The following is a 15,461-nucleotide window of genomic DNA, read 5'->3' on the forward strand; positions in this document are numbered from 1 at the left end:
ATTTTGGCCTAAACTTATGAAGAAATTTGATTTTTAAAATTTTACTATTGGATATGTTTTATAGCAGAATGTAAAAAATGCAGAGGTGATCAAATACCACTAAAAAAGCTCTATTTGTGGGAAAAAAAATTACATAAATCTTATTTATGTACAGCATTGCATGACCACGCGATTGTCATAAAATAGTCTGGTCATGTAGGAGGGTAAATCTTCCAGAGATTAAGTGGTTGATGTCTTGTTTAAACTTCTTCAATAAAAACTATTGGAAACAAAAAAATATATATGTACAGTATCTCCCAGAAGTGAGTACACCCCTCATTTTTGTAAATATTTTATATCTTTTTATGTGACAACACTGAAGAAATTACACTTTGCTACAATGTAAAGTAGTGAGTGTACAGCTTGTATAACAGTGTAAATTTGCTCTCCCTTAAAAATAACTCAACGCACAGCCATTAATGTCTAAAACGCTGGCAAAAAAAGTGAGTACACCCCTAAGTGAAAATGTCCAAATTGGTCCAATGTGTTAATATTTTGTGTGGCCATCATTATTTTCCAGCACTGCCTTAACCCTCTTGGGCATGGTATTCACCAGAGCTTCACAGGTTGCCACTGGAGTCCTCTTCCACTCCTCCATGATGACATCACGGAGCTGGTGGATGTTAGAGACCTTGCGCTCCTCCACCTTCCATTTGAGGATGCGTCACAGATGCTCAATAGGTCTGGAGACTGGTCTGGAGACATGCTTGGCCAGTCCATCACCTTTACCCTCAGCTTCTTTAGCAAGGCAGTGGTCATCTTGGAGGTGTGTTTGGGGTTGTTATCATGTTGAAATACTGCTATGCGGCCCAGTCTCCGAAGGGAGCGGATCATGCACTGCTTTAGTATGTCACAGTACATGTTGGCATTCATGGTTCCCTCAATGAACTGTCGACCCCCAGTTCCGGCAGCACTCATGCAGCCCCAGACCATGACACTCCCACCACCATGCTTGACTGTAGGCAAGACACACTTGTCTTTGTACTCCTCACCTGGTTGCCGCCACACACGCTTGACACCATCTGAACGAAATAAGTTTATCTTGGTGTCATCAGACCACAGGACATGGTTCCAGAAATCCATGTCCTTAGTCTGCTTGTCTTCAGCAAACTGTTTGCAGGCTTTCTTGTGCATCATATTTAGAAGAGGAATGACAGCTATGCAGACCAATGTGATGCAGTGTGCGGCATACGGTCTGAGCACTGACAGGCTTACCCCCCCACCCCTTCAACCTCTGCAGCAATGCTGTCAGCACTTATACATCTATTTCCCAAAGACAACCTCTGGATATGACGCTGAGCATGTGCACTCAACTTCTTTGGTCGACCACAGCGAGGCCTGTTCTGAGTGGAACCTGTCCTGTTAAACCGCTGTATGGTCTTGGCCATTGTGCTGCAGCTCAGTTTCAGGGTCTTGGCAAGCTTCTTATAGCCTAGGTCATCTTTATGTAGAGCAACAATTCTTTTTTCAGATCCTCAGAGAGTTCTTTGCCATGAGGTGCCATGTTGAACTTCCAGTGACCAGTATGACAGAATGAGAGCGATAACACCAAATTTAACACACCTGCTCCCCATTCACACCTGAGACCTTATAACACTAACAAGTCACATGATACCAGGGAGGGAAAATGACTAATTGGGCCCAATTTGGACATTCTCACTTAGGGGTGTACTCAATTTTGTTGCCAGCGGTTTAGACATTAATGGCTGTGTGTTGAGTTATTTTGAGGTGACAGCAAATTTACACTGTTATACAAGCTGTACACTCACTACTTTACATTGCAGCAAAGTGTCATTTCTTCAGTGTTGTCACATGAAAAGATAGAATAAAATATTTACAAAAATGTGAGGGGTGTACTCACTTCTGTGATTTACTGTAGCTGCATTGTATGTAGCAGGATCTCTTAGATAAACTTCTCCCGACAGTGGCATAACACCCCCAGGCCCCATAGCAGATACATGGCTTCAATGGGGCCTGGGGGTGGAAGGGGGTCTTATTAAGGGGGTTGCTAAGAAACTATAAACATAGAACATCTACAGTTGCAAGAAATAGTATGTGAACCCCTTGGGATTACGTGGAGTTTTGCATGAATTGGGCATAAAATGTGCTCTGAACATCATCTAAGTCACAACAATAGAAGAACACAGTCTGCTGAACATAATACTACACAAACATTAGATGTTGCCATGGTTTAATTGCACATAACATGTAAACATTCACAGTGCAGGGAGGAAAAAGTATGTGAGGCCCTAGCTTAATGACTTCTCCCAGAGCTAATTGGAGCCAGGAGTGAGCCAACCTTGACTCCAATCAGTGTGATGATATTGGATGTGTTGCTGACAGCTGTCCTGCCCTTAAAAAACACACACCTGTTTTGGGTTTACTGGTTTCAAGAAGCACTGTCTGATGTGAACCATGCCTCGCAGAAAAGAGCTCTCAGAAGACCTACGATCAAGAATTGTTGACTTGCATGAAGCTGGAAATTGTTACAAAAGAATCTCCAAAAGCCTTGATGTTCATGTGTCCACGGTAAGACAGACTGTCTACAAATGGAGAAAGTTTAGCACTGTTGCTACTCTCCCTAGGCGTGGTCATCCTGTAAAAATGACTGCAAGAGCACAGTGCAGAATGCTGCATGAGGAAAAGAAGAATCCCAGAGTGTCAGCTAAAGACCTACAGAAATCTCTGGCACATGCTAACATTTTTGTTGACACATCTACAATAAGGAAAACATTAAACAAGAATGGAGTACATGGGAGGACACCACGGAGGAAGCCACTGCGGTCCAAAAAGAATATTGCAGCACGTTTGAAGTTTGCAAAAGAGCACCTGGATTTTCCACAGCACTACTGGCAAAATATACTGTGGACAGATGAAACCAAGATTGAGTTGTTTGGGAAGAACACACAACACTATGTGTGGATAAAAAAAGGCACAGCACACCAACATCAAAACCTCATCCCCACTGTAAAACATGGCGGAGGGAGCATCATGGTTTGGGGCTGCTTTGCTACCTCAGGGCCTGGACGGATTATTGTCATTGATGGGAAAATGAATTCCAGAGTTTATCAAGACATTTTGCAGGAAAACGTACGACCATCTGTCCGCCAACTGAAGCTCCACAGAGGATGGGTGATGCAACAGGACAATGACCCAAAGCATACAAGTCATTCAACAAAACAATGGCTGCAACAGCACAGAATACGCCTTCTGGAGTGGCCCAGTCAGAGTCCTGACCTCAACCCCATTGAAATGCTGTGGCATGACCTTAAGAGAGCGATTCACACCAGACATCCCAAGAATATTGCTACACTGAAACAGTTTTGTGAAGTGGAGTGGTCCAAAATGACTCCAGATCGTTGTGCAGGTCTGATCTGCAACTACAGGAATCGTTTGGTTGAGGTTATTGCTGCCAAAGGAGGGTCAATCAGTTATTAAGTCCAAAGGTTCACATACTTTTTCCTCCCTGCACTGTGAATGTTTACATGTTATGTGCAAATAAACCATGGCAACATCTAATGTTTGTGTAGTATTATGTTCAGCAGACTGTGTTCTTCTATTGTTGTGACTTAGATGACGTTCAGAGCACATTTTATGCCCAATTCATGCAAAACTCCACGTAATCCCAAAGGGTTCACATACTTTTTCTTGCAACTGTATGTACATTTGGGGAAAACACAGATCCAGTACTGCATCATTTACCGCTTTCCCACCGCCCTGTAGCAGATATACTGGGATATACTGTATGTGTATACTTCTGTGAGATACTGTATGTGTGTGTGATCAGTTTCAGGAAGGGGGTGTCCTTGCATCTGGAGTTGGGCTTAAATATCTCAGTACCAATTGCTTTGTGTAACCCTGCAGAGAATGATGATGTTTCACAGTACAGCCAAATAATTATTCCTTAATAAAGCGAGCAGTTAATTAAAAGTTTGATTAAAAAGAGTAATTGTTTATTTAGTCATCACAATTATTTATTTATTTATTTGGCTACAATTAATGAGGCTGCTCCTTATTACAAATAAAAAATAATTATACACACAGAAATGGACAATTCTCTGAGGGCTCGCTCACACTATGAACACAAACACATGACAGAAAATGTTCACTGGTGGGAATGAGCCCCGAACAAAACAACTTGATAGCAAATGACACAGTGTGTATAAACATACACTTTTTAGTCCTCATGCACACTGGATGTTTTTACAGCGGCTGTTTTTGGCTTTTGGCATTTTTGTTCTACAGCCAGTAAACTCCCCAGCATGTTATCCTATGTGTCCATGTACACATACGCTTTAATCAGTGTTTTTTGGCAGGGGCATTTTTTTTGGCTGGAAACCCCCCCCCCCCCCCCAGAACTAGTGGGTTTCTAGAGGAGTTTTTTAGCTGTAAAAATGCAACGCAGCAAACAGGCATTTTTGGGCATTTTTTTTAGCAAACACTTTATTTATTTTTTGTGTATAAAATGCACCGCTAAACCTAAACGCGGAAAAAAATGGCTAAACGCTAATGCAAAAACGCTGAAAAACTTGTGTTTTTATTGTGACTTTACACAGCTAACGCTACCAGTAATTACATCACTTATCAACAATTCTAGACCTAGCAGACAAAATAACTGAATTATCATCTCTTACCTTCGGCGGTTTAAAAGGATAGTCTGGTGAGAAGGCGATATCAAGGAAGAAAACACCCCCTTCATAAACAGAACCAGGAGGACCTAGTATAGTGGATCTCCATTCATATATGTTATCTCCTTTGGGTCCAGCACTGTAATAGAAACATCACAAAATTATAAATTGGGTGTGATTTACATACAAATGTTTTTAAATGATCTTGAAAATAAAACTATATTGTAACAAAATATAGCAATTGCATAGTAAAGGTATGTAAAGATCACCACTACCAAATATATCTGGATCATTCTATACTACTGTGTAGAGATGTACACAACGGAAAAATTCATTTCGGATTCGTTTGTTAAATTAATAATTACATTTCGACTATAATAAATCTAAGCCACACCTATCTGCCCACATTGCCAACAATACAACAGATTTTGAATGGAATCAAGTTGGCTTGGAGCACCACTGGAAAAAAAAAAGAAGCCCATTATAAGGTTACTTTCACACTGCTTTGTATGAAACATATGCGTTTTTGCCACGTTGCGTTAAATTTAACCGCAACGCATTATGTGTTTTTGTCTCGTTTGCATTGCATCTTACCAATATCACTTCCCACTATTCTAATGTTGGGCAGCACAGTGGCTAAATGGTTAGCACTTCCACCTGGAAGCACTAGGGTTGTTGGTTCGAATCCCAACCACAGTACCACCTGCTTGTAGTTTGCATGTTCTCCCTGTGCCTGCGTGGGTTTCCTCCAGGTACTCCGGTTTCCTCCCACACTTCAAAGACATGCTGGTAGGTTAATTGGATCCTGTCTAAATTGGCCCTAGTATGTGTATGTGTGAATGTGAGTTAGGGACCTTAGATTGTACACCCCTTGAGGGTTAGGGACTTATGTGAATGTACAATATATATGTAAGGCGCTGCATAAATTGATGGCACTATATAAGTAATAAATAATGTGATTTCCAGTGCGACTATTGATGCGGCTTTGATGAGACTTGAATGCGACTTTAGAAGTTCTCAAGCCTGGGTTCACAGAATAGAATATAATCACATTATATTCTGACTTCAGTGCGATTTCAACCCCATACACCTCTATATTATCTCATAGAAGTGGCATCAGCATAGAAAAGAAAAATTCCTATGTGACTTTTTTTTTAACCCTCACCTATCCTCCCTCATCCTTGCTGCCTAAAACCTAGGTTCACACTGAAGTGGTGTTGATCCTGTCTACGATTGATTGATCCTTAATTTAATCGATTAATCCTTCATTAACTCAACCAATCAATCCTTCCTTTTATCAATCAACCCTTCAGTCGATCAATCCTTGCTTCGATTGTTTGATCCTTCTTTTGATCGAACGATCCTTCCTTTGATCAAATGGAGGATTGATCGATTGAAAGAAAGATTGATCTATTGAAGGGTTGATTGATCAAAGGAAGCATGGATCCATTGAAGGAAGTGTCAATCGATGGAAGGAAATGTCAGCTGATCAATGGAAAGATCAATAGAAGGATTGATTGAAAGAAAGGTTGATCGATTAAAGGGTCGGTCGAAGGAAGGATTGATCAATCAATTAAAGGAAAGGCTGGCAGATCAAAGGAAAGGTGGAAAGATGGACGAATCAATCGAAGGAAAAGTTGATTGATCAAAGGAAAGATTGATCAAAGTAAAACTGATCAAAGGATCGAAGGAAGAATTGTTTGACTGAAGGAAGGGTTGGTTGACTGATTAATTGAAGGAAGGCTCCACAATGGCAGCTGTATCCATGGATGAAAGATGACCAAGGAGGAGAGGTGAGGGTTAAAAAAAAACACTGAATCCATCAAAGTCACACAGGAATGCTTCTTATCTATGATGATGCAACTTCTGTGACATCTGTGAAATAACATAGAAATCTATGGCGTTGAAATCGCACTGAAGTCCACAAGGAACCTTTTCCAAAATCGCACTGTGCTGAGTTGATTAGAAGGGCACCATTGAACATAATGTCATATGATTCTGTAAACCGGGGCTTCAGAATTTCCCACAGGTGTATTGCGTTTTTGGTGCGATTTTCATTCATTTCAATAGAGGGATTTGTTTTTGGTGTGGTTTTTTTTTTACCAAACCAAACATGAACCAAAAATGCAGCAAGCAGGATTTTTTTTAACTGCAACTGAAGAGTAACAGACCAGTATGAAGAGCTACAGAGGATTTTTTGGTGTGTTTTTTTTTTACCAGACCAAACATGCACCAAAAATGCAGCAAGCAGGATTTTTTTTAACTGCAACTGAAGAGTAACAGATTAGTATGAAGAGCTACAGAGGATTTTTGGTGTGTTTTTTTTTTACCAGACCAAACATTATTATTATTCTTATACAGTATTTATAAAGCGCCAATAGTTCGCTCAGCGCTGTACATTACAAAGGGGGACAGAACATGTGACAGAACAATACCAATACAATGCGAAACATGAGGGGTGCGAGGGCCCTGCTCTTTCGAGCTTACAATCTAGGAGGGAGGGGATGGTGGCACAGGAGGAGATAGCTGTGGGGGATGGAGTGGTAGGAAGAGTGGAGGAGGTCGGCAAGTTAGCAGGGGGTAGGCTTCCCTGAAGAGATGGGTTTTCAGGGTGCGCCTAAAGGAGAGGAGAGTAGGTGATAATCTGATGGGTTGGGGCAGGGAGTTCCAGAGGATGGGAGACACCCTGGAGAAGTCCTGGAGGCGGGCATGGGAGGAGGAGACCAGGGAACTAGAGAGAAGGAGGTCTTGTGAGGAGGGGAGTGCACGTGCTGGGTGGTACTTGGATATTAGGTCAGTGATATAGTTTGGGGCAGTATGGTGGACAGCTTTGTACGTCAATGCTAGGATTTTGAATTTGATCCGTTGCGCAATCGGAAGCCAGTGGAGGGATTGGCAGAGGGGGGTGGCGGAGATGGAGCGGTTGGAAAGGTGAATGAGTCTGGCAGCTGTATTCAGGATTGACTGAAGCGGGGATAGCCAGCGGCGAGGCAGGCCAGTAAGAAGGGAGTTGCAGTAGTCGAGTCGTGATATGATGAGGGAGTGGATGAGCTGTTTAGTGGTTTCTGGGGTTAGGAACGTGCGGATTTTGGCGATGTTGCGGAGGTGGAGTCTGAATGAGTTTGTTAAAGATTGGACTTGGGGCTGGAAGGATAGGTTGGAGTCCAGAATGACACCAAGTACTCTGGCCTGCGGGGCGGGCACCAAAACATGCACCAAAAATGCAGCAAGCAGGATTTTTTTTAACTGCAACTGAAGAGTAACAGACCAGTATGAAGAGCTACAGAGAATTTAAAGGGATTTAGTTTTTTTCCTGCTTTTATTAACTAAAGAAGGCACCAAAAGTGGATAAATATGAAAGCAGCCTAACTTTAACAGTAAGAACTGCCTGTGGACTGAAGCCTGTCAGTCTGGGCTTTCTCTGACACCCAATACCACCCAATAAAATTAGAAACTTGTAGTCCAAAATCAGCAATTTCCATATGATCACTGTTAGGAAGTGATAAAAATGATGGTAATCTTAGGATACAAAAGTCAGGCATTGAAGCAGAATATGAAGAGTCTCAGCCTATACTGTGATTAGAGAACATGGCCATTTATATCTGTGGGAAAAGATGGGTTTAATATAAAGCTTGAAACCTTCATTCTCCAAGCATCCAATACATTTTACAAACCATTAAAATAGTTATTAACAAATATATCTTGCACCTAATTTAGCGTGGACAATTAGCCACAATACTGCAACTAACTCTGCTTCCCAGTCAGCATACGGTGAAAAAGGAATTCAACACAGGCTCCATGCACACTAGGGGTTTTTAAGCTCAACAAATGCTCAAAAAAATGCTGGATAAAACAAAAACTATGGTAATAGCAGTATTTAGCAGCGTTTTATAGTATTCATAAGCGTTAGCGTTTTATTAGCGTTTTACAGTACATGTAGAGGTAACCCCCCCAAAAAAAAGCTGTTAGGAGCGGTTTAGTAGCATTTAGCGTTTTTTTCTGCTGGAAAAATGTTCCAAAAACTCTAAAAAAAAACCCTTTTTTTTCTACTTCTAGATACTGATGTCCCAAAAACACTACTAGCCTAAAGTAGTGTGCATAGATACATAGGATAACACTGTTTAGCTTCAAGGAGCAGAAAAAAATGCTACTAGCAGCTTCTAGGAGCTTAAGTGCTAGTTCACACTAGATGCAATCCAGTGCGCTTTTTTTCCGCATAAAAAATGCATGCAGTGTTTTCCATGTATTCCAATGGCCTTAGTTCACACTAGTGCAGTCAGTTTCAGTCAGTTTCCAGTGCAGAAAAAAAAGTAGAACATGCTGCATTTTTTCTGCACAGAACCATACTGGACCATAGCAAACTGCATCAAAACTGCACTGGAACTGCGTGTGGTGTGAAAACTGTAAGCAAAAATGTATCCGGAATGCACCTGGAGTGCATTTTTGTAGTGTAAACTGGCCCAAAGGGCTAGTTCAAACTAGATTATTATTATTATACAGGATTTATATAGCGCCAACAGTTTGCTCAGCGCTTTACAATATAACGGGAGACAATACAGCAACAATACAGTTCAATACAAGAGGGATAGGAGGGCCCTGCTCCTTGGAGCTTACAATCTAAGAGATGCAATCCAGTGTGTTTTTTTCTGCATCAAATATGCATGCACAGTGTTTTCCATGTGTTCCAATGGCCTTAGTTCACACTAGTGCAGTTGGTTCAAGGTGCAGAAAAAAAAGTAGAACATGCTGCATTTCTTCTGGACAGAACCATACTGGAACATGGCAAACTTCTTTAAAACTGCACCGAAAATGCGTGTGGTGTGAACTGTAAGCAAAAACGTATCCAGAATGTACCCAGAGTGCGTTTTTATGGTGTGAACTGGCCGTAAAAAAACGCTAGTGTGCATGGAGCCTAATAGCTATTTCAAATCTCTGCAGGTGACTATTCATCCCTATGGAATGTGATCTTTGCTGGGAACCCAGACCAAATGCAGTAACATTTTAACACACAGGAGTTGATTTGCTACAACCAAATAGGCAGTTTACTTTATAAGAGAAGTTACACTTTGCGAAGGCATTTTCCTCAGAGCTTAATGAATGTGGTGTCTCACTTTCACCCAATCATATGCAAGGAAAATAAAAGAACAGCATTTTGCCTGCACATGACTGGATGATGGAAGTCAGTAGAGCTTCACCTCATTTGCTAAGCTCTCGGGAAAATTCCCTCACAAAGTGCAACTTCCTTTGCAAAGTGAACACCCTATTTGCCTTTAGTAAATCAGTTCCATAGCTTAAATTTTTTAAGCATTTTGCAGAAGTATAAAATGATGTGAAAGCACAATACTGTTTTCCTATAATGCAACTTCAATCAGCAATCCAGAGAGGGAAAGGTTAACCCCCATTTAAAGGGTAAGTTCATCTTTGGGAATATGTTACATGTTCCATCCATTTCTAGGGTGGAACATGTAACATGTTCCCATAGCTCCAGCCGCACCCCCTCCCTCTGACAGATAGTATTGGGAGAAGTTTCCCTGTACTATCTGTCAGATTTGAAAACATCACGGCCATGCGGGGCTCCGCCCACACGGCTGCGTCATTCATTCATGGACTTCCGTGAATAAATGAACTACAAGTCCCCGGCAGCCTTAGCAGCTGTCGGGTTGTAGTTTTCAATTAAGAACCACGGTGCTGTGGAGCGTCATGGTGCTTCATCAAAGCTTTCGTTCAGTATATCTACTCACTCGTACACCCCGTATGGCAAGCAGATATTCTGATAGGTCTACAGGAGACCTGCATGGCATCAGCAATCTACTGATCACTGGTGCAATGCTTTCCAGGCTCCTTTGGACAAAAATAATAAATGCACATTTTTATACCTGGAAAAAAATGTGCATTTTTTATTTTTCTCTAAAAGGTGAACTTATCCTTCAAGGATAAGGGGCAGGCATGGCTTCCTCCTCCTCATAAACGGTCTTGTAGAGAAGTGTAGAACAATGCAGAAATCTTGTACCAGCGTCAGCATATTTCTCCTGCAAGCCTGAGCTATTCTCCGCAGCTGAAAATAAAATTGCAAACAACATTCACAGGAGATCTGGTTTCTCCTTACAAAGGAAACGCGTGTGTTCTCCATTAAAGAATACCTGTCCCATATCCACCTATATCTGTCACACACATACTGTAGGCAGCCATTGTGTGGGCTAATCCAGTGTTTGCTGGCAGCTAGCAACATTGCTGTGGCCTTAGGCCTGTTTGCCTCGGGCCGCAGTAATGTCATTTGTTCCTAGTGATTTGATAGGCTGCATTCCCAGATGGATTTATACAGCTTACAACCTGGATGCCAGTACTCTGCAAGGGTGACAGATACATGCTAATCTTCAGGGGAATGGAAAATGGTTTTGAACATATTTTTACATGGTATTTTTCTATCCTTAACCATTACAAAATATATAAAGAAAAAGGTCTACCTTTTACATAGTGTAGCCTCCCTAGCGGTCTGATTATGTCCATATTTCTGTGCTCAAAGCGGTACATTTTTTTACATGGAAATATGTATTTTTTTTATTTTAGGCCTGTAATTTTTAGGAATAACTCACTGAAATCTGTCTGAACAAGAGTCTAGTAAACATCCCGGGTATGATAAAATTTGAAACACAAAATCATAAATTATAATTTAATAAATAATAAAAAATAATAATATAATAATATATTTAATTCAATAATATAATCAAACCAAAAACACTGAAATTTTAAATATAGCGCCAAGTTCGCACATAAACTGAGCAAAGTCGCAAAATCGTTTTCAGTGTCTGATGCCGAATTTCCCCACAAATCATTATCACTCAATTCTGCAAGTGGTTCTAATTTACTATCGCTGTTCCCTAGCTGGTCTAAAACCGCTTTTGACCTAAAGGGATGCTTTTTGGACGCCATGGACATTTCTCAGTTTCCAGGCAGAAAGAACAGTAAAAATGCAGGCAGGGCACAGGACAAAGCACTCGGGACAAAATGTATGTGAAATGGTTTGATACAGTAATGTTTTACTATGTGATTTTAGTGTATTTACTGAATGTCACTTTTTCACATTTTTGAATTTCCCGCCGTTCCGTCCCCGTACGTCCTGATGTCTCAGGAAATGGAACCCAGAAGACAGATACCGGCATCCGCCGGAGGACATTACAGGGGACACTGCAGGAGGGACATCGTGGGAGCGCAGGACAAAGTAAGTGAAGAAGAGATCCTGGAGCAACGCTGCAAGGTATTCCCGAGTGTAGCTCGGGGTTACTGCTTGTGGTGCTGAAACTTTACCCCGAGCTACACTCGGGAATACCGCCCAGGGGGGTTAAATCCCAACCACGGCACCACCTGCCTGGAGTTTGCATGTTCTCCCTGTGCCTGCGTGGGTTTCCTCCGGGTACTCCGGTTTCCTCCCACACTCCAAAGACATGCTGGTAGGTTAATTGGCTCCTGTCTAAATTAGCCCTTGTATGTGTATGTATGAATGTGAGAGAGGAACCTTAGATTGTACACCCCTTGAGGTTTAGGGACTGATGTGAATGTATAATATATATGTAAAGCGCTGCGTAAATTGACAGCGCTTTATAAGTACCTGAAATAAATAAATAGTAAATTTAATCTCCGAGTCTTCATTTTACAGTGTCTTGGTTAGATATTCAGCTGCTTACACACTGTATGAAGGAAGATCACTATCTGAGCCATAAGGAGCAGTGAATCATCCTTTATCAGGAGGCTCCTTTGCAATGCTGTCCTTTTAGCTAAGCCATAGCAATCTGGTGATCCTTTACCATGTAGTAAATTACAAATATTGTAATAGTAACTTTTTTAAAAATAGAGTTCTAATGCAACAGTTTAAAAACATACGGACTTAAGCAATAAGGCTGCTTTTACACTGATCCGTTTTGTGCTCAGTTGTCCAATTAAAAAAAGCAGAAGAAAAGCACATCCCTTTAAATCCTATATAGCTCTACACGCTGGTCTGTTGCACTTCAGTTGTGATAAAAAAAAATCCTGCTTGCTGCATTTTTGGTGCATGTCTGGTACGGTAAAAAAACACACTAAAAACACAACCCTCCATTGAAATGAATGGAAACTGCATCAAAAACACATGAAAAACGCAACGCACCTATGGGACATTCTCAAGCCCCAGTTCACAGAATCGAATGACAAGAGAAATCAATCAGATTGTACTCAGTGGTGACCTTCTAATCAACTCCATTTTGGAAAAGGTTCCTGATGGACGTCAGTGCGATTTCAGCCCCACAGACATCTATATTATCTCACAGCAGTTGCATCAGCATAGCTGAAAAGCATTCCTGTGCGAGTTTGATGGATTCAGACTTTTTTTTTTTTACAATCACCTCTCCTCCCTGGTCATCCTTTATCCATTGATTTTTATACAGCTGTGATTTTGAAGCTTTTCTTCAATCGATCTTTTGGTCGACTGATAGACCCTTCCTTCGATTGAACGATCACTCAAAGAAAGGATCGACTGATCAAAGGAAGGACAGAATGATCGATCAAAGGAAGAGTAAATAAAACTTCAGTGTGAACCTAGCCTTTAGGCAGCAAGGATGACCAGGGAGGAGAGGTGAGGGTTAAAAAAACACTAATCCATCGAAGTCGCATGAGAATGCTTCTTATCTATGTTGATGCAACTTCTGTGACACAACATAGAAGTCTATGGGGCTGAAATTGCACTGAAGTCATAATATAATGTGATTTCCCTTGCCCTGCAATTCTATGAACCAAGGCTAGAGAACTTCTAAAGTTGCATCAAAGTCACATCAATAATCGCACTGGAAATCATAAAAATCGCATTAGAATAGAATGGGAAACAACAACAAAAATGTGGCAAAATCTAATGTGCATGTATCAAACAACCAAACCTGACTTTGAGGGCCTCATTTTGACAGCCTATGGGATGGCAACATCTGAACAACTGGCGACTAACCTAAGCGACTACGTACTGCGTTGGAAATGAGACAGAATTTTCAGAAGATACTCGGGCACTTTAAAATGAGATCTGTCTGTTTCTGAAAGATAGCCATTACACAACCTCTAGTAAATTGACCTTATATATTAAGCTCCAAATACTGACAAAAGGAGACAAATGCTAAGTGGCCCTCAGTATGTTCCAGCAAAATAAAATTGAATAAGTATATGAGGAATAATTCTGCTTGTGAATTTGGAAGCTATGAAGTGACAGCTCAGATAGCCTACATCTACCATGTTAACTTAATGTCATCTGCCTTCCAATACAGCTGACAGACTGACACTGATATGTAGCCAGACATACGCTGACTCTGACAGCCCCCTAAGCTTTTCAGTGAGCAAGATTAAAACAAGCCTGAAAACCCTTCACTGTTTTCTATAGTAACAACCCGGTAATGGCTATAATCTGTGGTCTCTATGCCAGTGATACGGCTGATGTAACACTTGAGATAACAAAGATGTCATTGTCAACAGGAACTAGGATGTCAAAGTGCCATCTTCAGCAGGTTAAAGAGGGATAGGCAACTATGTGCTGCCCGGCAATCAAAAACGGAAATAAACTCGTCAGCATCTCTGCCATGTATGTTGTCAGTAAATTTACCAAAATACATCCTGTATCAAATATCATGCTGAACAAAAAAAAAAAAGAGAGAAAAAATGAAACCCTTCTAATATACTGTATATAACCTAACCCCTTCTAATATATATATATATATATATATATATCTTTAATTGTAAGCTCCAAGGAGCAGGGCCCTCCTATCCCTTGTATTGAACTGTAATGTTGCTGTATTGTCTTCCGTTATATTGGAAAGCGCTGAGCAAACTGTTGGCGCTATATAAATCCTGTATAATAATAATATATATATATATACACACAAACATATATACACACAAACATATATACACACACATACATAGGGAAAGAGGCTATGTACATTGTATAAGGCACATACAGGAGGTTTTCTTTTTACACAAGATTAATTGATATCGATTTGAAACACCATGCAAGATCAGACATTTTCCTTAAATTACAAACTGAGGCTTGAATTACGAATATGAGTGTAGGAAGATCTGTTGACACATGAGGCCTAAAGGTGTTGTCTGCATGCATGCAGTGCTAGCATTGTATTTATAGTGATTCAATGAGAGGAATATGTGTCAAAGGAAAAAAACAAAAAAATAAATAAATAAAATTATATATATATATTTAAAATCTCACCTTGGCTTAAAGGTGCCCCATACAGTGAAAATACCATGGGGCACAGAAACAAGTCAGTTATGGTACAAAAAGATAGTGTGTATAGACCAGTGCCATGAGGCACCCCATTCTAAAATGTAATAGTTTTTCATACCACACCAGCATCCATACACGTAGGATAGCCATCATTAGAGGTGCTTTTACAAAGCAATATACCCTTGTACTGGTACTAACTAGTATTCCAGCATTTCTCTTCTCCTTCAGCTTTTCTACCTCACTCAGCTAATGTGACCCCAGCAGTGATGAAGAAAGGCAAGGGAGGAGCAAACAAGGATGCTGTGCAGGCCCCCCAGCATTATCCTTATAAACCGATGAGGTCACCAGTTGTGAGAATTCCAGCTGATGGCCCATACAGTTCCCAATGTTGTAATGCTTCACAATAAAAACCTGAAGCTTTGAATAACGAAAATGCAGATTTGATCCACCTGTTGGTTTGTTGACAATAACTGGGCAATTTTTAGGCATTTTGCCAAGACACCCCTGAAGACCCCAAAAGGCACCCTGGTTGAAAAGGTTGGTATAAA

At 40.8% G+C, this 15,461-nt stretch overlaps 1 protein-coding gene across 1 annotated transcript in view; it reads right to left on the reverse strand.

Moving 5' to 3' along the window:
- Positions 1-15,461, reverse strand: part of LOC149472247 (ubiquitin-conjugating enzyme E2 E2) — a 363,295-nt gene that overhangs the window by 77,388 nt on the left and 270,446 nt on the right. Inside the window, exon 4 of the mRNA XM_089691029.1 lies at positions 4,674-4,806. Within this exon, the coding sequence (XP_089547155.1) occupies positions 4,674-4,806 (133 nt within the window). The remainder of the gene's footprint in view (positions 1-4,673; positions 4,807-15,461) is intronic.

Source organism: Staurois parvus, unplaced genomic scaffold (genome assembly GCF_062004578.1).
Source record: "Staurois parvus isolate SC_StPar_1 unplaced genomic scaffold, SC_StPar_1.0 ptg000021l, whole genome shotgun sequence".
Lineage (NCBI taxonomy): Eukaryota > Metazoa > Chordata > Amphibia > Anura > Ranidae > Staurois > Staurois parvus.